Source organism: Bombina bombina, chromosome 8 (assembly GCF_027579735.1).
Source record: "Bombina bombina isolate aBomBom1 chromosome 8, aBomBom1.pri, whole genome shotgun sequence".
Taxonomy (NCBI): Eukaryota; Metazoa; Chordata; class Amphibia; order Anura; family Bombinatoridae; genus Bombina; species Bombina bombina.
The window spans coordinates 89,804,018-89,831,474 of record NC_069506.1 but is presented as its reverse complement, the minus strand read 5'-3'; the positions used below and the strand labels follow the sequence as shown (position 1 = coordinate 89,831,474).

Sequence of the window (27,457 nt, the reverse complement as noted above, 5' to 3'; positions counted from 1 at the left end):
CTGACAAAACCTCCCTCATGGCCCCTTCAGATTGGTGTGAGGGTATGACAGAACAATTATCATCAGCGCCCTCCTGCTCTTCAGTGTTTAAAACAGAGCAATCGCGCTTTCTCTGATATGCAGCCATTTTGGATAAAATATTTGCTATGGAGTTATCCATTACAGCCGTCAATTGTTGCATGGTAATAAGCATTGGCGCGCTAGAAGTACTAGGGGCCTCCTGCGTGGGCAAAACTGGAGTAGACACAGAAGGAGATGATGTAGAACCATGTCTACTCCCTTCATCTGAGGAATCATCTTGGGCAATTTCATTATCTGTGGCAGTACTGTCCTTACTTTGTTTGGACGCTATGGCACAATTATTACACAATTTTGAAGGGGGAGACACATTGGCTTTCATCCATATAGAACATAGCTTATCTGAAGGCACAGACATGTTAAACAGGCTTAAACTTGTCAATAAAGCACAAAAACCGTTTTAAAACAAAACCATTACTGTCTCTTTAAATTTTAAACAGAGCACACTTTATTACTGAATATGTGAAAATATATGAAGGAATTGTTCAAAATTTACCAAAATTTCACCACAGTGTCTTAAAGCATTAAAAGTATTGCACACCAATTCAGAGCTTTAACCCTTAAAATAACGAAACCGGAGCCGGTTACAGATTTAACCCCTATACAGTCCCAGCTACAGCCTTTGCTGTGACTTTGCCAAGCCCAGAGGGGAATACGATACCAAATGACGCCTTCTAGGAACTTTTCCAACTACTTTCAGGTCCTCACACATGCATCTGCATGTCTTGCTCTCAAAAACAACTGCGCAGTAATGGCGCGAAAATGAGGCTCAGCCTACAACTGGGAAGGCCCTTCCTGACTGGAAAAGGTGTCTAACATAGTGCCTGACGTTAAAAAACGTTCCCCAAGTTTATAAGTGTGAATTATCAGCATAAACATGTATAAAATCTTTTTCTGTTTCAGAGTAAATAGTACATACCAGCACTATTTTAAAATAAACTCTTGATAGTAGAATAAAAAAACTACAACTAAACACCACATACTCTTAACCATCTCCGTAGAGATGTTGCCTGTGCAACGGCAAAGAGAATGACTGGGGTGGGCGGAGCCTAGGAGGGACTATATGGCCAGCTTTGCTGGGACTCTTTGCCATTTCCTGTTGGGGAAGAGATATTCCCACAAGTAAGGATGACGCCGTGGACCGGACACACCAATGTTGGAGAAATGTTAAAGTGTTGAAGCAGGGACACACCTACACACTGCTGCCAACACACTAACGTGTCACGACACACAGTTTGGAAAGCACTGAGTTAAGATATAATGAATATCTGGCCTGTTAAGGGTCATGAGGATTGGGTTTGGGAAACACTGGTCTAGGATGACTGACAAGCCTGTTCACACAATTGGTTGCATGCGAGCATGGGTTGTGATTTTCCTCTTGGCGATTTATGTAAGCCACTGTTACATTGTCCAACTGCAATAAAATGAAAGATACTTGCCAGAGTTTGGGCCATCTATGTAGGGCCCTGAAGATTGGGGGAGTTGCATGATATTTATTGGTAAACTCACCTCCTGAGGAGACAAAACTACCTGTGCTCTCATAAAGCTTAAAAGGACACTGAACCCAATTTTTTTCTTTTGAGATTCAGATAGAGCATGCAATTTTAAGCAACTTTTTAATTTACTCCTATTATCAATTCATTCATTCTCTTGGTATCTTTATTTGAAAAGCAAGAATGTAAGTTTAGAAGACGGCCCATTTTTGGTGAACAACCTGGGTTGTTCTTGCTGATTGGTGGATAAATTAAACCACCAATAAACAAGTGCTGTCCTGCATCCTAAACCAAAAAATGGCTGGCTCCTTAGCTTAGATGCCTTCTTTTTCAAATAAAGATAACAAAAGAATGAAGAAAAATTGATAATAGGAGTAAATTAGAAAGTTGCTTAAAATTGCATGCTCTATCTGAATCATGAAAGAAACAAATTGGGTTTAGTATCCCTTTAAGACTACTCCCCAGCCTTTTAGGCTGATGTCTGTCAATAACAGGATGCAGAAATGAGGCCCCCTGTACAAGGGATTAGTGGTTCTGTCACCATATCAGATACTGTTTTGTCTCCGGATCTAATAAAACAGGTCCTCGTAATCTCCATTCCCCTGTTTAAGCATGGACAATTTAGAGGCTGGAGATGAAATCTTGTTTGAGGAAAACAACATATTGGGCGGCACTATGAGGAAGACGACTTCCATGTATTGAGGAGAAGGCAGAGGAGGTGTGCTAAAGTAGAGCTAGTCTGTTGAAGCTGAACTCTGCATTGCTCTATTAGACTCAAATACTATACGTCTGTCTCTATGATTGACCCTAGGAAGGTCATCAGCGTTTGAGGAATCAAGGAGATCTTTGGAAGGTTAATGCACTGACCATGACTGCAAGCAGTTAAAGAGCAGGATCTGTAGGTTTCACAGTTAGCTTTTTTGCATATAGACAAATTGTACTCGGCTAGAAAAATGTAAAAATATATTTAGATCAATAATAACAACATATTAAAAAGCACCTTATGGCAGTACGTAATTATTTGTATGTCCTGTGGAACTTCAGTCATGAATTGGTTTACGGAGAATTAGCTACAAACATACAGTATTTTGTTTGAAGTTCTTCAGAGGGACAATTTGCAATATTCTGGAAAGTCAGGCATGAAAGCAGCAGAAAATCTGACTTTTGTTCTTCCACTTGTGTCAGTGAGTGCACAATACAATCTAAGCTACTTTACTTTTAGGTAGTTACATTTTTATGACAACAGCTTGCTTTAATTTAATATTAGAGGGCCATTATAGAAAAAAATGACAGGCTCTCATGTTAATGTTATCACTACCAACCCTGCAGATCTAGGTGTTGAACCCCACGGGTTTATTACATCATTCTATCTAGCCTTTATTTACTGCTAAAATCCCTTTAATTGAAGAAATCCCTAGAATCAAGATATGTAAATCCTCCAAATTGGTCTTATCCCATAGTCTATTTTCCTAGTCTTTCCGCTACCTTTTCTAGTTACTCAGGACTTACATGCAGTTTAGGGATAGAAGGGGTTAAACACAATCATCAAAGAGCATTAACTTAAAGGGACAGTCAATTCAAAATTAAACTTTCATGTTTCAGATAGGGCATGCAATTTTAAACAACTTTCCAATTTACTTTTATCATCATATTTGCTTTTGTTCTCTTAGTTGAAAGCTAAAACTAGGTAGGCTAATATACTAAATTTATAAGCCCTTGAAAGCCACCTCTTATCTGAATGAATTTGACAGTTTTTCACAGCTAGAGGGCATTAGTTCCCGTGTGTCATATAGACAACATTGTGCTTATGCCAATGGAGTTACAAATGAGGGGGCACAGATTGGCTAAAATGCAAGTCTGTAAAAAGAACTAAAATAAAGGGGCAGTCTGTCGAGACTTAGATACAAGGTAATCAGAGGTAATAAATATTAATATAAACCCGTGATTATCTTTTTAAAACAATAAAAATTCTGGTGTAGACTGTCACTTTAATAATAAAATGTTCTAGCAAATAAAATGATTGCATTACACTATTACACTTCTGTGTCCCTTTACTATAATGAAGAATTAGCTTTAAAATGTAAGAAAATCATAAATTAGGGCTTTTTGGAAAAAAGTTTAAGGGTCAGTAAACACCTTGTAATTACAAGATATTTCTGTTGTCTTGCGACAGAATAACAAATCCACCAAGTCTAAACATTTTAAATCAAGTCAACATTGTGTTTGCTGCAATTGTTTCTGAATAGCCAAACCCCACCTATCATTTGCCTTATTTGGAGGAGCCAATCCATACTTTAGTCAGCAGACAACGATAGATGCTATCATATTGCTAATATAAAGTGAAATGATTTGAAGTTGTTATTTGTTAAAGCCAATATGTAGCAGTGTTCACTGTGAGAAGTCTGCAGAGTGCCTTTCCAGGTCTGACATTTAAAGAAGCCACAATTTTTCAGTGCTAAAACAAATTATGCTTACCTGATAATTTTCTTTTCTTCAGGTGGCAAGAGTCCACAGCTGCATTTCTTACTTTTGGGAAATAAGAACCTAGCCACCAGGAGGAGGCAAAGACACCCCAGCCAAAGGCTTAAATACTCCTCCCACTCCCCTCATCCCCCAGTCATTCTGCAGAGGAACAAGGAACAGTAGAAGAAATACCAGGGTGAAAAGGTGCCAGGAGAATAAAAAAACAGACTTCCCACATAAAAAATATGGGTGGGGAGCTGTGGACTCTTTCATCTGAAGAAAAAAATTATCAGGTAAGCATAATTTGTTTTTCTTCATAAATGGAAAAAGTCCATAGCTGCATTCATTACTTTTCGGAAAACAATACCCAAGCTAAAGAGGACACTGAATGCCAAGACGGGAGGGTACAAGAGGCGGCCCATTCTGAGGGCACCAGGCCTGAAACCACTACCCAACAAAATCCTGCTTCGTCCGAAGCCGAGAACATTGAAAGGCAAAAAAACAAAACAAGGACTCTAGTCCTATAGTTTGGAAGCCCAGCTAGAGACCGCAAAATCAGACTAAAACGAGCCAACAGTCCTCCAGGAGACACCGCCGCCCAGCGGTCAGCCCCCAACCACACACCCCTTACTAGCAAAGGGAACACCAGGCCAAAACTCCCAAAGGGACAGGGCAAGAAAAAAATCAAAGAAAATTGAAAGGACACCACATAATTCCATAAAGGAAGACCCCTAAAACGAGCCCAGCTCATAAAGACCCAAATGGGTCCAAAACAGATAAGGGGAGGCAACGCCCAGACCAACATAACACAAGGTCTAGGACCAAGCATCCGAACAGCGATTCCTACTCTCAACGTCCAGTGGAAGCACCGAAACAACATTATCCTCAAGTCATCAGTAGTTAGAACCACTAACACACATATGCACATGCTATAATCAATCAACACTATTGGTATACCTAACAATTTGTTAGTCATTTAATAAAATTTAGTGCAAAGATATAGTGTTTGAATCATTAAATATACTAATATATGTGACTCAACATTAAGGTAATATATGTACTTTATATCGCATATTAAGTTTAGGCTATCTTGCTGCAACTGTTTTTAAATTGATTGTAGCCCAATTTTAAAGGTCATAATAAAGTTTAATTTTAAAACTCTCATACATGCATGGACTCTCCAATTGAGGGAAGAGTGCTATAATAGTATCCTAGTCAACTTCTATGTTGAAATTGTAAATAAAGAATACTGAAGTATTCAACACAAATACGTGTAGCAGAGCAAGTCGAGGTAAACACCCGAGTCAAGAACATGCAGCCGTCAGGACGACCCAAAGAAAGAATACTTCACTAAGAAGTACAATGCGGCTAAACAAGACATCGGATTGAAATACTCCAAGACAGAGGACACCCTCTAGGCAATCCCAGCCGCCAGACCGACACATAGGTCCCAAAAGAGGAAAAGTATAGAAACTCAACTAGGCCCATTACACTCCCGAGGAACAACAATCTCAGGACCTACTCCCAGCCGGGCCAGTCCAAGCGTCAATAGGTCCGAAAACAGGGAAACAGAAGAACCCTGACACCCGCTCACAAAAGAGCGGGAAAAAATGGCTTCAGCCATTCCACAGAGCTCAGGAACCCCCCGAAACTCCATAAAGACAGTTGACAAGGCCGAAAACCCAGAAGCGTCTAGCAAAGGCCCCTCCTGACATGGAGCCAGCAAGACTCCAGATAGAACAGAACAACCCAGAGAGCATGCCTCTCTCCAAATAGGGTAAACTCTCTGTTCCATCCCGTGAATCTTGGAAAAGTCCTAAACAAGGCCTCCATAGAACAAGCCCCCCCCCCCCAGGAAAAAAAAGGGGCATTAGAGACAGAGCACCTGCCCACGAGGAACAAGGCCACAGGCTGAATAAGAGAGCACTCTCCAACGCAGATGAACCTAGAAGAAATCCCCTGAAAACCTAGCGCACCTAGCAAAAGCCCCAGCAACCCGAAGAGCCAGGGCGATGACAGGTTCGAGCCCCCAATTGTTTAAGACCAACAATATCCCGGAAATTGAAACACCCGGTCTGACATAGAAAACAGACCCTCAGGGAGATATTAAAGTAATATCCAGGAGAACCCGGTGAACGAGAACACCTCCCAAGTCCCGACCCAAGGAAGAGACCACCCCATGCCAAATTAATTGGCATATAGCCCTAATAAAATTGTCTCCAAATGTGTAACAGGTCTCCTAAACACAGTGAAGTGAGCGGCAATTTAAAGGGACAGTCTAGTCAAAATAAAACTTTCATGATTCAGATAGGGAAAGCAATTTTAAACAACTTTCCAATTCACTTAATCATCGATTTGCTTTTTCATTAATATTCTTTGTTGAAAGTTAAACCTAGGTAGGCTCATATGCTAATTTCTAAAACCATTAAGGCCGTCCCTTATTGCAATGCATTTGGCAGTTTTTCACAGCTAGAGGGCGTAAGTTCATGTGTTTCATATAGATAACATTGTGACCACGCTAATAGATTTACAAGTAAGAGGGCACTGATTGGCTAAATGCAAATCTGTCAAAAGAACTGAAATAAGGGGGCAGTCTGCAAAGGCTTAGATACAAGGTAATCACAGAGGTAAAAAAGTATATTAATATAACCGTGCTGGATATGCAAAACAGGGGAATAGGTAATAAAGGGATTATATATCTTTTTAACAATAAAAATTCTGGAGTAGACTGTCCCTTTAATATGTTTGCTGAAACTTGTAATAATGGTATTGGAGTTTTCAGAATTACAATGCCTAATGGAATTTACAGCATTTTTCTAAAGCTCTATAATAAGTTAATTCAAAAGATTATCTTTTTCCTGGTCTGAAGCTCCTACCTCCCCCAGAACAAGTTGGAGCTAATTTGCCTTGAAATCAGCAACTCTGTCTATGTGGCACTGCACAAAGCAAACGCCTCCAGATGGTTTTGTTTAGGCACCATCTGAGTGCTGTTATTAAGCAGATTACTTGGTTTCACGTTCTGCCGGCATCTGTACTGCAAACCACCAACTGTAAAGAATTTCATCTTTGCACCTCTTAATTTCTGATTGAGATTTAAATCTCTTCCATAATCTTTCAATTTTCAACAGGCAGAAACATTCTCCTAAGCTAACAAGTGTGAATCAGGCTTTCTATAATCAATGCTAGGAGGAGCATTTCTCTAGCTGAAGAACTTGATGTACTATAGTAAATACAATATGCAATAAACCAGATTCACCAAAGATGCATAACAAAACAAGAGCACTGCATGCAAATAGTTTACAATCTAAACTGCAGCAATTCTCTGCGACTCCCGAACAGTATTTTAACTATGTGTAACCCAGCAAATAGGATAAACACCTTGATTTTCAGGATCAACAGTGATAAAAATGTCATCCACTATAATAGTCCTTTAATCTGCTGGTTATAAAGCCAGTTTAGTAAGTGGCAGGTTGTGCTCATACAGGGTTAAAAGAATAACAACAATTATAGGCTGATGTAAGCCCTAAGAAAAAAAGATGAAACAAAAAACAAAATACCAAGAAAATAAACTAAGGGATAAGACCATTGTGTGGTATTTATATATCCTGATGCTAGGGACTTGTAGAATGAAAGGGACCATGAAACACAATTGTTTGTTTCTTTCATGATTCACATAGTGCATACGAATGTACTTTTATTTTTAAATATGCTTCTTTATTTTGGTATTAAAAAGTGAAAGGGAAAGTCTATTTTAGAATTTTTACTGTTTAAAAAGAGATAATCCCTATGTTACCCATTCCCCAGTTTTGCATAACCAACACAGTTATATTAATTTACTTTTTACCTCTGTAATTACCTTGTATCTAAGCCTCTGCAGACTGCTCCCTTATTTCAGTTATTTTGACAATTTAATTTTAGCCAATCAGTGCTGACTGATAAGTAACTCCACGGGCGTCAGCATAATGTTATCTATATGGCACACATAAACTAACACCCTCTAGCTGTGAAAAACTGTCAAATTATCTGTAACCCATTCTTTACCCCTGAGACACGAGGTTTAGCACCCAAGGATTCTGTGAAGATTGAGAACAGGCCTTCTGAAAAAGGTGTAATCTGCCCCATACCAGAAGAGAATCTGGATCAAGGGCCACACCTTCATACTGATTTATAATAGGAAGAAAGCTTTTCTGACTGTTTAGCCTTGTTCCAGGAAGGATTAGATTTCCAGGAAGGTCTGGCTGACTCTTGTTTTTGAGACGAGGAGGAGGAGGATCTTTGGTTTATTGACTGACAAAAGGAACGAAAAAAAGTTCTATTCTTTTCCCTAGACTTCTTGCCTTGAGGAAGAAATGCTCCTTTATGTCAAGTAACAATAGAAAGTACGGCATCTAGACCAGGCCCAAATACAATCTTTCCTTGAAAAGGAAGAGATACAAGTCTAGAATGTCAAACCATGTCAGCCGACCAAGATCAGAGCCACAAAGCTCTACTTATCAAAGTTGTTAACGCCATATTCTTGGCATTTAGTCTGATAATGTCAACAACAGCATCACAGCATTTGTTGACCGAACAAGCTTCAGATGACGTTGAAAATCTTCAATAGAATCATTTGATATCTGTTCAGATAGATTGTCCCACCAAAGAGTAGAGGATGCCGCCACGCAAGCAATACTAATAGCTGGTTTAAACAAATAATCAGTTTGAAGGAAGGTCTTTCTGTGAAAAGGCTTTTCCTGTCCATAGGGTCTTTAAAAAGAGATATTGTGCTTTAAAAGTTAGTAGTCCAATTTGCAAGAATAGAAATGACACCAACTATCTTAGGAATTGTTTCCAAAAGCGCTGCATTAGCGATAGGTAAGGGAAACATCTTTTTGAATGCAGACCCTAGATTGAAAGGAAGAAACAGAATTTATGTTTACCTGATAAATTTCTTTCTCCAACGGTGTGTCCGGTCCACGGCGTCATCCTTACTTGTGGGATATTCTCTTCCCCAACAGGAAATGGCAAAGAGCCCAGCAAAGCTGGTCACATGATCCCTCCTAGGCTCCGCCTACCCCAGTCATTCGACCGACGTTAAGGAGGAATAATAGCATAGGAGAAACCATATGGTACCGTGGTGACTGTAGTTAAAGAAAATAAATTATCAGACCTGATTAAAAAACCAGGGCGGGCCGTGGACCGGACACACCGTTGGAGAAAGAAATTTATCAGGTAAACATAAATTCTGTTTTCTCCAACATAGGTGTGTCCGGTCCACGGCGTCATCCTTACTTGTGGGAACCAATACCAAAGCTTTAGGACACGGATGAAGGGAGGGAGCAAATCAGGTCACCTAAATGGAAGGCACCACGGCTTGCAAAACCTTTCTCCCAAAAATAGCCTCAGAAGAAGCAAAAGTATCAAACTTGTAAAATTTGGTAAAAGTGTGCAGTGAAGACCAAGTCGCTGCCCTACATATCTGATCAACAGAAGCCTCGTTCTTGAAGGCCCATGTGGAAGCCACAGCCCTAGTGGAATGAGCCGTGATTCTTTCGGGAGGCTGCCGTCCGGCAGTCTCGTAAGCCAATCTGATGATGCTTTTAATCCAAAAAGAGAGAGAGGTAGAAGTTGCTTTTTGACCTCTCCTTTTACCTGAATAAACAACAAACAGGGAAGATGTTTGTCTAAAATCCTTTGTAGCATCTAAATAGAATTTTAGAGCGCGAACAACATCCAAATTGTGCAACAAGCGTTCCTTCTTTGAAACTGGTTTCGGACACAGAGAAGGTACGATAATCTCCTGGTTAATGTTTTTGTTAGAAACAACTTTTGGAAGAAAACCAGGTTTAGTACGTAAAACCACCTTATCTGCATGGAACACCAGATAAGGAGGAGAACACTGCAGAGCAGATAATTCTGAAACTCTTCTAGCAGAAGAAATTGCAACTAAAAACAAAACTTTCCAAGATAATAACTTAATATCAACGGAATGTAAGGGTTCAAACGGAACCCCCTGAAGAACTGAAAGAACTAAATTGAGACTCCAAGGAGGAGTCAAAGGTTTGTAAACAGGCTTGATTCTAACCAGAGCCTGAACAAAGGCTTGAACATCTGGCACAGCTGCCAGTTTTTTGTGAAGTAACACCGACAAGGCAGAAATCTGTCCCTTCAGGGAACTTGCCGATAATCCTTTTTCCAATCCTTCTTGAAGGAAGGATAGAATCCTAGGAATCTTAACCTTGTCCCAAGGGAATCCTTTAGATTCACACCAACAGATATATTTTTTCCAAATTTTGTGGTAAATCTTTCTAGTTACAGGCTTTCTGGCCTGAACAAGAGTATCGATAACAGAATCTGAGAAACCTCGCTTCGATAAAATCAAGCGTTCAATCTCCAAGCAGTCAGCTGGAGTGAAACCAGATTCGGATGTTCGAACGGACCCTGAACAAGAAGGTCTCGTCTCAAAGGTAGCTTCCAAGGTGGAGCCGATGACATATTCACCAGATCTGCATACCAAGTCCTGCGTGGCCACGCAGGAGCTATCAAGATCACCGACGCCCTCTCCTGATTGATCCTGGCTACCAGCCTGGGGATGAGAGGAAACGGCGGGAACACATAAGCTAGTTTGAAGGTCCAAGGTGCTACTAGTGCATCCACTAGAGCCGCCTTGGGATCCCTGGATCTGGAGCCGTAGCAAGGAACTTTGAAGTTCTGACGAGAGGCCATCAGATCCATGTCTGGAATGCCCCAAAGTTGCGTGACTTGGGCAAAGATTTCCGGATGGAGTTCCCACTCCCCCGGATGCAATGTCTGACGACTCAGAAAATCCGCTTCCCAATTTTCCACTCCCGGGATGTGGATAGCAGACAGGTGGCAGGAGTGAGACTCCGCCCATAGAATAATCTTGGTCACTTCTTCCATCGCTAGGGAACTCCTTGTTCCCCCCTGATGGTTGATGTACGCAACAGTCGTCATGTTGTCTGATTGAAACCGTATGAACTTGGTCCTCGCTAGCTGAGGCCAAGCCTTGAGAGCATTGAATATCGCTCTCAGTTCCAGAATATTTATCGGTAGAAGAGATTCTTCCCGAGACCAAAGACCCTGAGCTTTCAGGGATCCCCAGACCGCGCCCCAGCCCATCAGACTGGCGTCGGTCGTGACAATGACCCACTCTGGTCTGTGGAATGTCATCCCTCGTGACAGGTTGTCCAGGGACAGCCACCAACGGAGTGAGTCTCTGGTCCTCTGATTTACTTGTATCTTTGGAGACAAGTCTGTATAGTCCCCATTCCACTGACTGAGCATGCACAGTTGTAATGGTCTTAGATGAATGCGCGCAAAAGGAACTATGTCCATTGCCGCTACCATCAACCCGATCACTTCCATGCACTGAGCTACGGAAGGAAGAGGAACGGAATGAAGTATTCGACAAGAGTCCAGAAGCTTTGTCTTTCTGGCCTCTGTTAGAAAAATCCTCATTTCTGAGGAGTCTATAATTGTTCCCAAGAAGGGAACCCTTGTTGACGGGGATAGAGAACTCTTTTCCACGTTCACTTTCCAGCCGTGCGATCTGAGAAAGGCCAGGACGATGTCCGTGTGAGCCTTTGCTCGAGGGAGGGACGACGCTTGAATCAGAATGTCGTCCAGGTAAGGTACTACTGCAATGCCCCTTGGTCTTAGCACAGCTAGAAGGGACCCTAGTACCTTTGTGAAAATCCTTGGAGCAGTGGCTAATCCGAAAGGAAGCGCCACGAACTGGTAATGTTTGTCCAGGAATGTAAACCTTAGGAACCGATGATGTTCCTTGTGGATAGGAATATGTAGATACGCATCCTTTAAATCCACCGTGGTCATGAATTGACCTTCCTGGATGGAAGGAAGGATAGTTCGAATGGTTTCCATCTTGAAAGATGGGACCTTGAGAAATTTGTTTAAGATCTTGAGATCTAGGATTGGTCTGAATGTTCCCTCTTTTTTGGGAACTATGAACAGATTGGAGTAGAACCCCATCCCTTGTTCTCTCAATGGAACAGGATGAATCACTCCCATTTTTAACAGGTCTTCTACACAATGTAAGAACGCCTGTCTTTTTATGTGGTCTGAAGACAACTGAGACCTGTGGAACCTTCCCCTTGGGGGAAGTCCCTTGAATTCCAGAAGATAACCCTGGGAGACTATTTCTAGCGCCCAAGGATCCAGAACATCTCTTGCCCAAGCCTGAGCGAAGAGAGAGAGTCTGCCCCCCACCAGATCCGGTCCCGGATCGGGGGCCGATATTTCATGCTGTCTTGGTAGCAGTGGCAGGTTTCTTTGCCTGCTTTCCCTTGTTCCAGCCTTGCATTGGTCTCCAAGCTGGCTTGGCCTGAGAAGTATTACCCTCTTGCTTAGAGGACGTAGCACCTTGGGCTGGTCCGTTTTTACGAAAGGGACGAAAATTAGGTCTATTTTTTGCCTTGAAAGGCCGATCCTGAGGAAGGGCATGACCCTTACCCCCAGTGATATCAGAGATAATCTCTTTCAAGTCAGGACCAAACAGCGTTTTCCCCTTGAAAGGAATGTTTAGTAGCTTGTTCTTGGAAGACGCATCAGCCGACCAAGATTTCAACCAAAGCGCTCTGCGCGCCACAATAGCAAACCCAGAATTCTTAGCCGCTAACTTAGCCAATTGCAAAGAGGCGTCTAGAGTGAAAGAATTAGCCAATTTGAGAGCATTGACTCTGTCCATAATCTCCTCATAAGGAGGAGAGTCACTATCGAGCACCTTAATCAGTTCATCAAACCAGAAATATGCGGCTGTAGTGACAGGGACAATGCATGAAATGGGTTGTAGAAGGTAACCCTGCTGAACAAACATCTTTTTAAGCAAACCTTCTAATTTTTTATCCATAGGATCTTTGAAAGCACAACTATCCTCTATGGGAATAGTGGTGCGTTTGTTTAAAGTAGAAACCGCTCCCTCGACCTTGGGGACTGACTGCCATAAGTCCTTTCTGGGGTCGACCATAGGAAACAATTTTTTAAATATGGGGGGAGGGACGAAAGGAATACCGGGCCTTTCCCATTCTTTATTAACAATGTCCGCCACCCGCTTGGGTATAGGAAAAGCTTCTGGGAGCCCCGGCACCTCTAGGAACTTGTCCATTTTACATAGTTTCTCTGGGATGACCAAATTTTCACAATCATCCAGAGTGGATAATACCTCCTTAAGCAAAATGCGGAGATGTTCCAATTTAAATTTAAAAGTAATCATATCAGATTCAGCCTGCTGAGAAATGTTCCCTAAATCAGTAATTTCTCCCTCAGACAAAACCTCCCTGGCTCCCTCAGATTGGGTTAGGGGCCCTTCAGAGATATTAATATCAGCGTCGTCATGCTCTTCAGTAACTAAAACAGAGCATCCACGCTTACGCTGACAAGGGTTCATTTTGGCTAAAATGTTTTTGACAGAATTATCCATTACAGCCGTTAATTGTTGCATAGTAAGGAGTATTGGCGCGCTAGATGTACTAGGGGCCTCCTGAGTGGGCAAGACTCGTGTAGACGAAGGAGGGAATGATGCAGTACCATGCTTACTCCCCTCACTTGAGGAATCATCTTGGGCATCATTGTCATTATCACATAAATCACATTTATTTAAATGAATAGGAATTCTGGCTTCCCCACATTCAGAACACAGTCTATCTGGTAGTTCAGACATGTTAAACAGGCATAAACTTGATAAGAAAGTACAAAAAACGTTTTGAAATAAAACCGTTACTGTCACTTTAAATTTTAAACTGAACACACTTTATTACTGCAATTGCGAAAAAACATGAAGGAATTGTTCAAAATTCACCAAACTTTCACCACAGTGTCTTAAAGCCTTGAAAATATTGCACACCAATTTTGGAAGCTTTAACCCTTAAAATAACTGAATCGGAGCCGTTTTAAGTTTTAACCCCTTTACAGTCCCTGGTATCTGCTTTGCTGAGACCCAACCAAACCCAAGGGGAATACGATACCAAATGATGCCTTCAGAAGTCTTTTATAAGTATCAGAGCTCCTCTCACATGCGACTGCATGCCATGCCTCTCAAAAACAAGTGCGCAACACCGGCGCGAAAATGAGACTCTTCCTATGCTTTGGGAAAGCCCCTAAAGAATAAGGTGTCTAAAACAGTGCCTGCCGATATTATTATATCAAAATACCCAGAATAAATGATTCCTCAAGGCTAAATAAGTGTTAATATCAATCGATTTAGCCCAAAAAATGTCTACAGTCTAAATAAGCCCTTGTGAAGCCCTTATTTACAATCGTAATAAACATGGCTTACCGGATCCCATAGGGAAAATGACAGCTTCCAGCATTACATCGTCTTGTTAGAATGTGTCATACCTCAAGCAGCAAAGGACTGCAAACTGTTCCCCCAACTGAAGTTAATGCTCTCAACAGTCCTGTGTGGAACAGCCATGGATTTTAGTTACGGTTGCTAAAATCATTTTCCTCATACAAACAGAATTCTTCATCTCTTTTCTGTTTCTGAGTAAATAGTACGTACCAGCACTATTTGAAAATAACAAACTCTTGATTGAATAATGAAAAACTACAGTTAAACACTAAAAAACTCTAAGCCATCTCCGTGGAGATGTTGCCTGTACAACGGCAAAGAGAATGACTGGGGTAGGCGGAGCCTAGGAGGGATCATGTGACCAGCTTTGCTGGGCTCTTTGCCATTTCCTGTTGGGGAAGAGAATATCCCACAAGTAAGGATGACGCCGTGGACCGGACACACCTATGTTGGAGAAATCTACTTAGACCATTTTTGGGGAGAATTTCAGTTATTGCCTCAGGAACCTTAAAAAAAACATTTGGGGTTTTAATAGACTAATTAAAAATTAAATCCAATTGCTTAATGGATTTTTCTTCTAGAGGCTTAGGATTCTGTACCCCTAAGGTACTTTAGACCCCTTTTAAGAGAGTTCTAAGATGTTCAATCTTAAAGAACCATTAAAATTGACATTTCAACAAGGCATAAAATGTTTCATTATTGCAAGTGAAACATTGTTGCAATATACATTCATTATTTATTTTGTGGCCTTTTGCTGTAAAATACATCTAAAAATTGAGCTTGTTTCACTTTCTCCCAGGGAGGCTTGGATTAATACTTTTAGCCAATTTATATGAGCTTTTGTTTACTTTTCCCTCCCTAAGCTTCTGTGGTGTCACATGCTTTTAAAAGGTGGATTATCAGTTTTGCATGAACACTTATGTAACTAAGTTGAATCAGTGCTAAACTTCCTTAAAGGGACAGTAAACCGAGCAAATAATGTTATATATTTGGTCTGGTAGCGGAAGCGAGCTACATTGAGTTTAATAGCGTGATCAGGCACGCTGTGACTAGACAGCGTTCCCGCGATGCACTTAGAAGAAAAAAACAGACCCGCTCAGTAGAGCCAGGAGAAGCGTTCTGTTTTGATTGTGAAATATCTATATAACCCTTTACTTTAGAAACATGGCGGTAAGCTAATGCTATATAACTCTGCACTATGTGCAGAATTATATAACATTATTTGCTAGGTTTACTGCCCCTTTAAGGAAATACAAGCAGGTACAAGAGGGCTGGCTACCTCAGTCTGCACATGTGCAAACAGAGTTTGTGCTATATTTGAATATTAGTTTGTGATTGGTTAGCAAGGGTTCTTTTGTTCTGAGGGACAGGAAAATAAGTTAAAAGAACATAAAACAATATACTCATTTGACAAAGAAAGATGCAGTTTTTATTGTAAAAGTATTCTTGTATATAAGGTTCATAATCATGAAGTTTACAATTTAAGCATAAGAGGAAGAGTAAGTATCCTGATCTGTAACGGACTCCTGATTGTCAGAACGTAATTTTCCCTCAGAAGATGGATCTGAGAAGTTAGAATCCAAGTCTGCAAGTAACTGTTTAGCAGTTCTGCTCTTAAAAAATTCAAACGTACTTGGCAAACCAGAAGAGAAATATTTGACAGAGACTTTTTTGCGTTTACTTGGAGAAGGCCTGGACGTCAACATTTCAGACACAGTAGTGTGCACAAAATCTTTAAATACAGGAGCAAAATCTGAAGAACTCCCCTGTACGTACAAACAGAGGGAGGACAGGCTGGCTAGAATGCATAAAGTGATCCATACATGCGCTTCACAGCTGCTGGAGTAGTAGGAATTAGCTTCCAGAAAACACACTTTAACAAATGATCAGATCTATTCTCTAAAGGATTTAAAGAAATTTTGACAGTTTGCTCCATAGCAGTAGATAATACATTTGCAGATAGGATTTTCACTCTAAATAACAGTGAATATGTCTTAACAGAAGATAGAACAAATTGAAATATGTAGGGACTTAAAGTTAAAATCCAAGAGCACTGCTAGTAAGCACAATAAGGACCTCTGCTGGAACAATTTACACAGGGTATAAAATATAATAATCCTGGCTCTTGAAAATTAAGGAAATGTACCCCCTATTGAGAGAGATATGGAGTAAGACACTGTAGTGCATCTGCATCAGCGCACAGAAGAACTAAAGGAAAAAAAAAGGTGGTCTTTTGCGCGCATGGAAAAGATTTAACCCTCGCATAGCCTAATAACTAAAGCACAAATGAAAAAAAAAAATCTATAGGCCAAAGAAAAGCACTAACTCGATCCTAACTTCTTTACCAGGAATAATTGTGTCACTGCACCATACTCCAGTCTCCTCTGTCTCTCAATAGCAGCTCTATGAGGGGGGGAAATGGGCATCAAATAAGTCTGAGAACCCCTCTCAAATCAGGAGCACCTGAATTCTTCACCTACCTCCTGGGAGGCAAAGATTAGACTAGAATACCAGTGAGGGGGAAGGGATGAAGTGCTCTTGAAAGTTTTGGGAATCTTTGCCTCCTCCTAGTGGCTAGGAAGTGAATCCAATACATAATGGATCATAGACTCACCACCTTATGAAAGAAAAAAATGAACATAGTAAGGCAGACAAGCTCTCCGAGACACAAATCATTTGGAGGCATAAAAAAATAATAAATAATTTAAAATAGCTGCAATGCACACCCTTCCCTGTAATGAAATGATGAGACAGAATTTTTCAGCTAAGTTTAATACACTGCTCCAGCTGAGAATCTTCTCAATGCAAAAGCCTGATTTGATAGTCAATGAGTGGAGGCATTATTTCAAGTTCAGTATTATCTTATATCTTGTGGAATTAACCCCAAGAAAGGAAGTGAGATGCCTCAAAATATCACCTCTGATAAATCAATTTTGTCTGTCAGGGCAAATAGATGATCAAGAGGGAAACATAAATTGGGTTAATAGCATTGTCCCATGGAAGATTTTTTTTATTTTTTAACATGTGATTACCAAGTATTTGGTTATAACAAAATAAGTTTTATAAGATAGCATGTTTAGTAAGCAAAAGTATAAATGGAGAACAGGGTTACTAGGAGTGTTGGAACATGATAGGTAAACTATTGTTGTATAGTTAGAGAGTTGATAGACCCAGAAGAAAACTAATAAAAACCCAAAGACAATCAACTTGAGGACATTCACCTGAGAGCAACTGCATGGTATGTGTCAACATAATCTGAGATAAAAAGCTCTCTATTCCGAATGACTGGGTCTGTGATAACCAGCTCCCGACCAGAATCTGAAAGGCAAAAACAGTTAACTTTAGACTAGGACATAACTTCATGATTTAAACATGTTGTTTTGTGGAGTGTGTGTGTGTGTGTGTACATAAATATCAAAGTGTAAATTACATTCCAGATCTTGCAATATTTTATCAGCAAAACTCCAATAAGACACCTAATGTGTAAGATACTGTTTTTCAGTGTCTGCTGATTGTTGTCTAGAGATGCTAAGAGATAGCAGAAATTGCAGTGGATGACGGGCCCAAATTATACAACAATAATTAGTCGGCTCAACTAAATTCTCAATATAAAAGGCGCATGCAGCTACCTTCAAAATGGCAATCTGCATAAAACCCTTTTATTCACTATATAATCAGACTCTTGTATGGGCAATGTCACTGTTCCGATATTTACTGGTATTCCTAGAAGAGTACTGATGTAAATATATTCTTTACCCACGTTTTATTTTAGAAAATCAAGTTTAAACGACTAAAATTAATGTTTAAATGGGGGGGGAATCTGAGGTTTTTCAGTGATGAAGTATTTTCAATGTGATTGCTACCAAGTAATGCTTGTCAACAAAGAATACCAAAAGAACAAAAACTGCACTCTCTAGCTAAAGCATGAAAGCTTAATTTTTTCCTCTCAGGTCCTTTGATCAGATGTATAGATCCAAAAGGCCTTTCAATCCCCTATTGTACCCAAAAGAGAACTCCGATACAATGGACGTCAGCTGAAGCCCTCCTATTCTTGCCCTAGTGAGATCTCTGGTGCGATGCATGTCCCAGCACCCTATAATACGTGCTATATGCGTTTGGTGGCTATGCACTTTTCTAATCATTGGCTGACTGGGTGTGTTCAGCTAGCTCCCTGTAGAAGCCTAGTTTTATCAACCTGGGGTACATGCACTCCTTTGGGTACTTGGTGCATTTGCAAGGGTACTCCAGGAGCTTCTCCCCCCCCCCCCAATGTTTGTGTTGTAAACATAACACACATCACAGAAAGTGGTGCTTGTCATTTAAAGCCTCATGTTCTCCAAACAGTGAAATAGGTCACTGCCTAGGTTGGTTCATTGTTCAATCTCTGATTCACATAATATTAGGAAAATCCTTCAATTTTAGCCTGTTAGTGGCATTTAAGTACTGGAGCTGAGCTTCACTGGTGTGCCACATGCATCAATTATATATGTGTTAAAGTTAGGGGAACATAGGTCTCAAAATGTATGCCTGCAGGAGAACTTGCCGTAAACAAGTTAAGAAACATTTCTGTAGAGTTATCAGTGTTTTGGAGCAGACTTTAACTATGTGTTTAACCCATTTGCAGGTGTTAAACACAGTTATATGTAAGCAATAGTGCAATAATTTACTCTAATAAATTATCAATTTAAGCAGCAAGTTAATCACACTTTTTAAAGAGACATATTAGTGCAAATTTTTATTTAAAAAAACCCCTAAATTTATGCTTACCTGATAAATTTCTTTCTTTTGCGATGTACCGAGTCCACTGTTTCATCCTTACTTGTGGGATATTATCCATCCTAACAGGAAGTGGCAAATAGAGCACCACAGCAGAGCTGTCTATATAGCTCCCCCCTTAACTCCACCCCCCAGTCATTCGACCGAAGGGTAAGGAAGAAAAAGGAGAAACTATAAGGTGCAGAGGTGACTGAAGTTTTCAATAAAAAATACTATCTGTCTTGAATAGACAGGGCGGGCCGTGGACTCGGTACATCGCAAAAGAAAGAAATTTATCAGGTAAGCATAAATTTTGTTTTCTTTTGCAAGATGTACCGAGTCCACGGTTTCATCCTTACTTGTGGGATACCAATACTAAAGCTTTAGGACACGAATGAAGGGAGGGACAAGACAGGAACCTAAATGGAAGGCACCACTGCTTGCAAAACCCTTCTCCCCAAACTAGCCTCCGAAGAAGCAAAAGTATCAAATTTGTAAAATTTGGAAAAAGTATGAAGCGAAGACCAAGTCGCAGCCTTACAAATCTGTTCAACAGAAGCATCATTTTTAGAAGCCCATGTGGAAGCCACCGCTCTAGTAGAGTGAGCAGTAATTCTTTCAGGAGGCTGCTGTCCAGCAGTCTCATAAGCCAAACGGATGATGCTTTTCAGCCAAAAGGAAAGAGAGGTAGCCTTAGCCTTTTGACTTCTACGTTTTCCAGAATAGACAACAAACAAAGAAGATGATTGACGAAAATCTTTGGTTGCCTGCAAATAGAACTTCAAAGCACGAACCAAGTCCAAGCTGTGCAATAAACATTCCTTCTTAGAAGAAGGATTAGGACACAGAGAAGGAACAACAATCTCCTGATTGATATTCTTGTTAGTAACCACCTTAGGGAGGAACCCAGGTTTGGTACGCAAAACCACCTTATCAGCATGAAAAACAATATAAGGTGAGTCACATTGTAATGCAGATAATTCAGAAACCTTTCGAGCTGAAGAGATAGCAACTAGTAACAGAACTTTCCAAGATAGAATTTTAATATCTATGGAATGCATGGGTTCAAACGGAACCCCCTGAAGAACATTAAGAACTAAATTTGGACTCCATGGCAGAGCAACAGGTTTAAACGCAGGCTTGATTCTAACTAAAGCCTGACAAAAAGCCCGAACATCTGGGACATCTGCCAGACGCTTGTGCAATAGAATAGACAGAGCAGATATCTGTCCTTTTAAGGAACTAGCTAACAATCCTTTCTCCAATCCTTCTTGAAGAAAGGACAAAATCCTAGGAATCCTGATCTTACTCCATGAGTAGCCCTTGGATTCGCACCAAAAAAGATATTTACGCCATATCTTATGATAGATTTTCCTGGTGACAGGCTTTCGAGCCTGAATCAAGGTATCTATGACCGACTCAGAGAAACCCCGCTTTGATAAAATCAAGCGTTCTAATTTCTCTGCAACTGACTGCTTGGAGATTGATTTGGATGCTTTAACGGACCTTGAATCAGAAAGTCCTGTCGCAGTGGGAGAGTCCATGGTGGCAGAGATGACATGTCCACCAGGTCTGCATACCAAGTCTTGCGTGGCCACGCAGGCGCTGTCAAAATCACAGAAGCTCTCTCCTGTTTGATTCTGGCAATCAGACGCGGAAGGAGAGGGAAAGGTGGAAACACATAAGCCAGGTTGAACGACCAGGGTACCGCTAGAGCATCTATCAGTACTGCCTGAGGAACCCTGGACCTGGATCCGTAACAAGGAAGTTTGGCGTTCTGACGAGACGCCATCAGATCCAATTCTGGTGTGCCCCAAAGCCATACCAGTTGAGCAAACACCTCCGGATGGAGCTCCCACTCCCCCGGATGAAAAGTCTGACGACTTAAAAAATCTGCCTCTCAGTTCTCTACCCCTGGGATATAGATCATTGATAGATTGATAGATGGCAAGAGTGAGTCTCTGCCCATCTGATTATCCTGGAAACTTCCATCATCGCCAAGGAACTCCTTGTTCCCCCCTGATGATTGATGTAAGCTACAGTCGTGATGTTGTCCGACTGAAATCTGATGAATCCGGCTGAAGCCAGCTGAGGCCACGCCTGAAGAGCATTGAATATCGCTCTTAATTCCAGAATATTTATCGGAAGGAGGGCCTCCTCCTGAGTCCACAAACCCTGTGCTTTCAGGGAATTCCAGACTGCACCCCATCACTATAACCCATTCTGGCCTGCGGAAACACATTCCCTGGGATAGATGATCCTGTGACAACCACCAACGAAGAGAATCTCTGGTCTCTTGATCCAGATTTATCTGAGGAGATAAATCCGCATAATCCCCATTCCACTGATTGAGCATGCACAGATGAAGTGGTCTGAGATGCAAGCGAGCAAACGGGGCTATGTACCATTGCCGCAGACCGATTACCTCCATACACTGAGCCACTGACGGCCGAGGAATGGAATGAAGGGCTCGGCAGGTGGACAAAATCTTTGATTTCCTGACCTCCGTCAGAAATATTTTCATGTCCACCGAGTCTATCAGAGTCCCTAGAAATGAAACTCTTGTGAGAGGAGAAAGATAACTCTTTTATACGTTCACCTTCCACCCGTGAGATCTTAGAAAGGCCAACACCAAGTCTGTGTGAGACTTGGCTAGTTGGAAAGTCGATGCTTGAATTAGGATGTCGTCTAAATAAGGCGCCACTGCTATGCCCCGCGGCCTTAGGACTGCCAGAAGGGACCCTAGCACCTTTGTGAAGATTCTTGGCGCCGTGGCCAACCCGAAGGGAAGAGCCACAAACTGGTAATGCTTGTCCAGAAAGGCAAATCTGAGGAACTGGTGATGATCTTTGTGGATAGGAATGTGTAGATACGCATCCTTTAAATCCACAGTGGTCATATATTGACCCTCCTGGATCAGTGGTAAAATAGTCCAAATGGTCTCCATCTTGAAGGATGGAACTCTTAGGAATTGATTTAGGATCTTGAGATCTAGAATTGGTCTGAAGGTTCCCTCTTTTTTGGGAACCACAAACAGATTGGAGTAGAACCCTTGACCCTGTTCTGCTTTTGGAACTGGGCAGATTACTCCCATGATAAAAAGGTCTTCTACACAGCGTAAGAACGCCTCTTTTTTTGTCAGGTTTACAGACAATTGAGAAAGATGGAACCTCCCCCTTGGAGGAGAATCCTTGAAATCCAGAAGATATCCTTGGGTTATGATTTCTACTGCCCAGGAGTCCTGAACATCTCTTACCCAGGCCTGAGCAAAGAGAGAGAGTCTGTCCCCTACTAGATCCGGTCCCGGATCAGGGGCTACCCCTTCATGCTGTCTTGGTGGCAGCAGCAGGCTTCTTGGCCTGTTTACCCATGTTCCAAGCCTGGGTATGTCTCCAGACTGGCCTGGATTGAGCAAAGTTCCCCTCTTGCTTCGCAGCAGGGGAAGAGGAAACGGGACCACCTTTGAAGTTTCGAAAGGAACGAAAATGATTTTGCTTGGTCCTTGTCTTATTTGTCTTATCTTGAGGGAGGGCATAACCCTCCAGTGATATCAGAAATGATTTCCTTCAGTTCAGGCCCAAAAAGGGTCTTACCCTTGAAAGGAATGGTCAACAGCTTAGATTTTGATGAAACATCAGCAGACAGGACTTAAGCCATAACGCTCTAGGCGCTAAAATAGCAAAACCTGAATTTTTTGCCGCTAATTTAGCCAGATGAAAAGCGGCGTCTGTAATGAAAGAATTAGCAAGCTTAAGAGCCCTAATTCTATCCAGAATGTCATCCAATGGGGTCTCCGCCTGAAGAGCCTCTTCCAGAGCCTCAAACCAAAAAGCAGCTGCAGTAGTTACAGGAACAATGCACGCTATAGGCTGGAGAAGAAAACCCTGATGAACAAAAATTTTCTTTAGGAGACCCTCTAATTTTTTATCCATAGGATCCTTGAAAGCACAACTGTCCTCAATAGGTATAGTTGTACGCTTAGCCAAAGTAGAAATAGCTCCCTCCACCTTAGGGACCGTCTGCCATGAGTCCCGCATGGTGTCAGATATGGGAAACATTTTCTTAAAAACAGGAGGGGGAGCGAACGGAATACCTGCTCTATCCCACTCCTTAGTAACAATGTCCAAAATCCTCTTAGGGACCGGAAAAACATCAGTGTAAACAGGAACCTCTAAATATTTGTCCATTTTACACAATTTCTCTGGAACTACAATAGGGTCACAATCATCCAGAGTCGCTAAAACCTCCCTGAGCAATAAGTGGAGGTGTTCCGGCTTACATTTAAATGCCGTCATATCTGAATCTGTCTGAGGGAACCTCTTTGAATCAGAAAACTCACCCTCAGATAGCAAATCCCTCATCCCTACCTCTGAACATTGTGAGGGAATATCGGATATGGCTACTAAAGCGTCAGAAGGCTCAACATTTGTTCTCAACTATGAGCTACTGCGCTTCCCTTGCAACCCTGGCAGTTTAGATAAAACCTCTGTGAGGGTAGTATTCATAACTGAGGCCACATCTTGCAAGGTGAAAGAGTTAGACTCACTAGAGGTACTTGGCGTCGCTTGTGCGGGCGTTACTGGTTGTGACACTTGGGGAGAACTAGATGGCAAAACCTGAATTCCTTCTGTCTGAGAATCATCCATTGCCAAACTCAAAATATGCTGTCTGCAAGTTAAAGACATATCCGTACAAGTAGGACACATTCTTAGAGGGGGTTCCACAATGGCTTCTAAACAAATTGAACAATGAGTTTCCTCAATGTCAGACATGTTGAACAGGCTAGTGAAGAGACAAGCAAGCTTGGAAAACACTTTATTTGATGAAATAAACACAAATTTCAAAAACGGTACTGTGCCCTTAAGAGAAAAAAAGGCATATACAAACTGCAAAACTGCTTAAAATTACTCCAAACTTTCCGAAATTTTTACAGTACACCCATCAAGCTTTAGTAAGATAAGATTGCACCACAAGTATTACGGTAATTAACCCTCAAATGAGAAAACCGGATTGAAAAGTGTTTAAAATCCGGTAAAACCCTTGTCAACACCCAGCCACAGCTCTGCTGTGGCGCCTACCTGCCCTCAAGGATCAAGAATGTGGAAATAAAGCTTCAATTAGGCCCTTAGAAGTGCACCAGGACCCTTCTGTTGTAGCTTGCTGCTTGCCTATGTAAAACAAATGCGCAACTGAGGCGCAAAAATAGGCCCCGCCCCTCTCACTCGATGTTGCTGGGGCCTACACATAAATCTACAAAACTATCTTTGAGCCATGTGGGTTATAAAAACCCCAAATAAGCCAAGTGATCAAAAACAGAAGTCCCAAATGAAATAAACACAGTACTCCCAGACACACAAACGTTTGTCCCATAAGATTAGCCCTATATGCAAGCTAGTAATATCCCCTCTAAGACAAGGATTACTGCTTACCCTACCCCTAATGGGGATACGGTCAACCTTTCTGTAGTTATCAAAGTCTCTGCAGAAAAAATGACTGAACATACCTCTTTGCTGTATAGCAAGAAACCGTTCCTCACACTGAAGTTTTCCTGTACTCCTCAGCTTCTGTGGGAACAGCAGTGGACCTTAGTTACAAATGCTAAGATCATCATCCCCCAGGCAGAAATCTTCATTGAGAGTTCATTCATGAGAGTAAATAGTACAACACCGGTACCATTTAAAAATAACAAACTCTTGATTGAAGATAAAATAAAACTAACAGTTTAACACCTCTTTCACTTTACCCTTCCTGCTTAGAGCCGGCAAAAAGAATGACTGGGGGGTGGAGTTAAGGGGGGAGCTATATAGACAGCTCTGCTGTGGTGCTCTCTTTGCCACTTCCTGTTAGGAAGGATAATATCCCACAAGTAAGGATGAAACCGTGGACTCGGTACATCTTGCAAAAGAAAATATTCTAAAGCATACATGTGTTTAAAAATGTTTAAATGTACATTTTACTTTATGTTCCAAAACCTCCAGCTGAATTAAAGTTCTATCAACCACCAAAACTAACTGTCAATAGTCATAATGCTATAGTGATTGTGCTGGTCTCCTAATGAGACAGTTCACCCAAAAATGTTCTCCCCTTTAAATTGTCACCAATGATCCATTTTACCTGCTGGAGTGTATTAAAGGGACATTAAACACTTTGAGACGGTAATATAATAAATTGTTTGTATATAAAAAAGAGTCTGCAATATACTTTCATTGCTTATTTTGTCCCCTTTTCCTGTAATTCAATTCTGAAATTGTAAGCTTTTTAGTGCCTGTTAGAAATGGAAGTTCAAAACAGTGTTATATCCCACACAGCCATTGGCTGTACACTCTTCTGACCTATTTATAACTGTCCCTAATTGGCCACAGCAGAGAAGGTAACCTAAGTTCTATCAATATCTGTGCATATTTTTTATAGTAGTGTCTATTACATGCAGTTATATGAAAAACATAATTTATGCTTACCTGATAAATTTATTTCTCTTGTAGTGTATTCAGTCCACGGGTCATCCATTACTTATGGGATATATTCCCCTTCCCAACAGGAAGTTGCAAGAGGATCACCCAAGCAGAGCTGCTATATAGCTCCTCCCCTCACATGTCATATCCAGTCATTCGACCGAAACAAGACAAGAAAGGAGAAACCATAGGGTGCAGTGGTGACTGTAGTTTTAATTAAAATTTAGATCTGCCTCAAAAAAAGACAGGGCGGGCCGTGGACTGAATACACTACAAGAGAAATAAATTTATCAGGTAAGCATAAATTATGTTTTCTCTTGTTAAGTGTATTCAGTCCACGGGTCATCCATTACTTATGGGATACCAATACCAAAGCTAAAGTACACGGATGATGGGAGGGACAAGGCAGGAACATTAAACAGAAGGAACCACTGCCTGTAGAACCTTTCTCCCAAAAACAGCCTCCGAAGAAGCAAAAGTGTCAAATTTGTAAAATTTTGAAAAGGTATGAAGTGAAGACCAAGTAGCAGCCTTGCAAATCTGTTCAACAGAGGCCTCATTCTTAAAGGCCCAGGTGGAAGCCACAGCTCTAGTGGAATGAGCTGTAATTCTTTCAGGAGGCTGCTGTCCAGCAGTCTCATAGGCTAAACGTATTATGCTACGAAGCCAAAAGGAGAGAGAGGTAGCCGAAGCTTTTTGACCTCTCCTCTGACCAGAATAAACGACAAACAGGGAAGAAGTTTGACGAAAATCTTTAGTTGCCTGTAAATAGAACTTCAGGGCACGGACTACGTCCAGATTATACAAAAGTCGTTCCTTCTTTGAAGAAGGGTTAGGACATAATGATGGAACAACAATCTCTTGATTGATATTCCTGTTAGAAACTACCTTAGGTAAGAACCCAGGTTTAGTACGCAGAACTACCTTGTCTGAATGGAAAATCAGATAAGGAGAATCACAATGTAAGGCAGATAACTCAGAGACTCTTCGAGCCGAGGAAATAGCCATCAAAAACAGAACTTTCCAAGATAACAGCTTAATATCAATGGAATGAAGGGGTTCAAATGGAACACCTTGAAGAACTTTAAGAACTAAGTTTAAGCTCCACGGCGGAGCAACAGTCTTAAACACAGGCTTAATCCTAGCCAAAGCCTGACAAAAAGCCTGAACGTCTGGAACTTCTGCCAGACGTTTGTGTAAAAGAATAGACAGAGCAGAAATCTGTCCCTTTAACGAACTAGCAGATAAGCCCTTTTCTAAACCCTCTTGTAGAAAAGACAATATCCTAGGAATCCTAACCTTACTCCATGAGTAACTCTTGGATTCGCACCAATATAAATATTTATGCCATATTTTATGGTAAATGTTTCTGGTAACAGGTTTCCGAGCCTGTATTAAGGTATCAATAACCGACTCCGAGAAGCCACGCTTTGATAGGATCAAGCGTTCAATCTCCATGCAGTCAGCCTCAGAGAAATTAGATTTGGATGGTTGAAAGGACCCTGAATTAGAAGGTCCTGCCTCAGAGGCAAAGACCATGGTGGACAGGACGACATGTCCACTAGGTCTGCATACCAGGTCCTGCGTGGCCACGCAGGTGCTATCAGAATCACTGATGCTCTCTCTTGTTTGATCTTGGCAATCAGTCGAGGTAGCAGCGGAAATGGCGGAAACACATAAGCCATGTTGAAAACCCAAGGGGCTGCTAGAGCATCTATCAGCGCCGCTCCCGGGTCCCTGGACCTGGATCCGTAACAAGGAAGCTTGGCGTTCTGGCGAGACGCCATGAGATCCAGTTCTGGTTTGCCCCAGCGATGAATCAGTTGAGCGAAGACCTCCGGATGAAGTTCCCACTCCGCCGGATGAAAAGTCTGGCGACTTAGAAAGTCCGCCTCCCAGTTCTCTACGCC

At 41.4% G+C, this 27,457-nt stretch overlaps 1 protein-coding gene and 1 long non-coding RNA gene across 9 annotated transcripts in view; one reads left to right on the top strand and one right to left on the bottom strand.

Moving 5' to 3' along the window:
* LOC128638477 (uncharacterized) overlaps positions 1–5,198 on the top strand; it is a 78,824-nt gene extending 73,626 nt beyond the window's left edge. The window contains exon 3 of the long non-coding RNA XR_008399099.1: positions 4,069–5,198. This is a non-coding gene — a long non-coding RNA (uncharacterized LOC128638477). The remainder of the gene's footprint in view (positions 1–4,068) is intronic.
* The window catches only part of RERE (arginine-glutamic acid dipeptide repeats), a 1,074,498-nt gene that overhangs the window by 319,837 nt on the left and 727,204 nt on the right, over positions 1–27,457 (bottom strand). For all 8 annotated transcript variants that reach the window (XM_053690444.1, XM_053690440.1, XM_053690438.1 and 5 more), the window contains one exon: positions 17,562–17,658. In XM_053690444.1, coding sequence (XP_053546419.1) covers positions 17,562–17,658 — 97 coding nt within the window. The remainder of the gene's footprint in view (positions 1–17,561; positions 17,659–27,457) is intronic.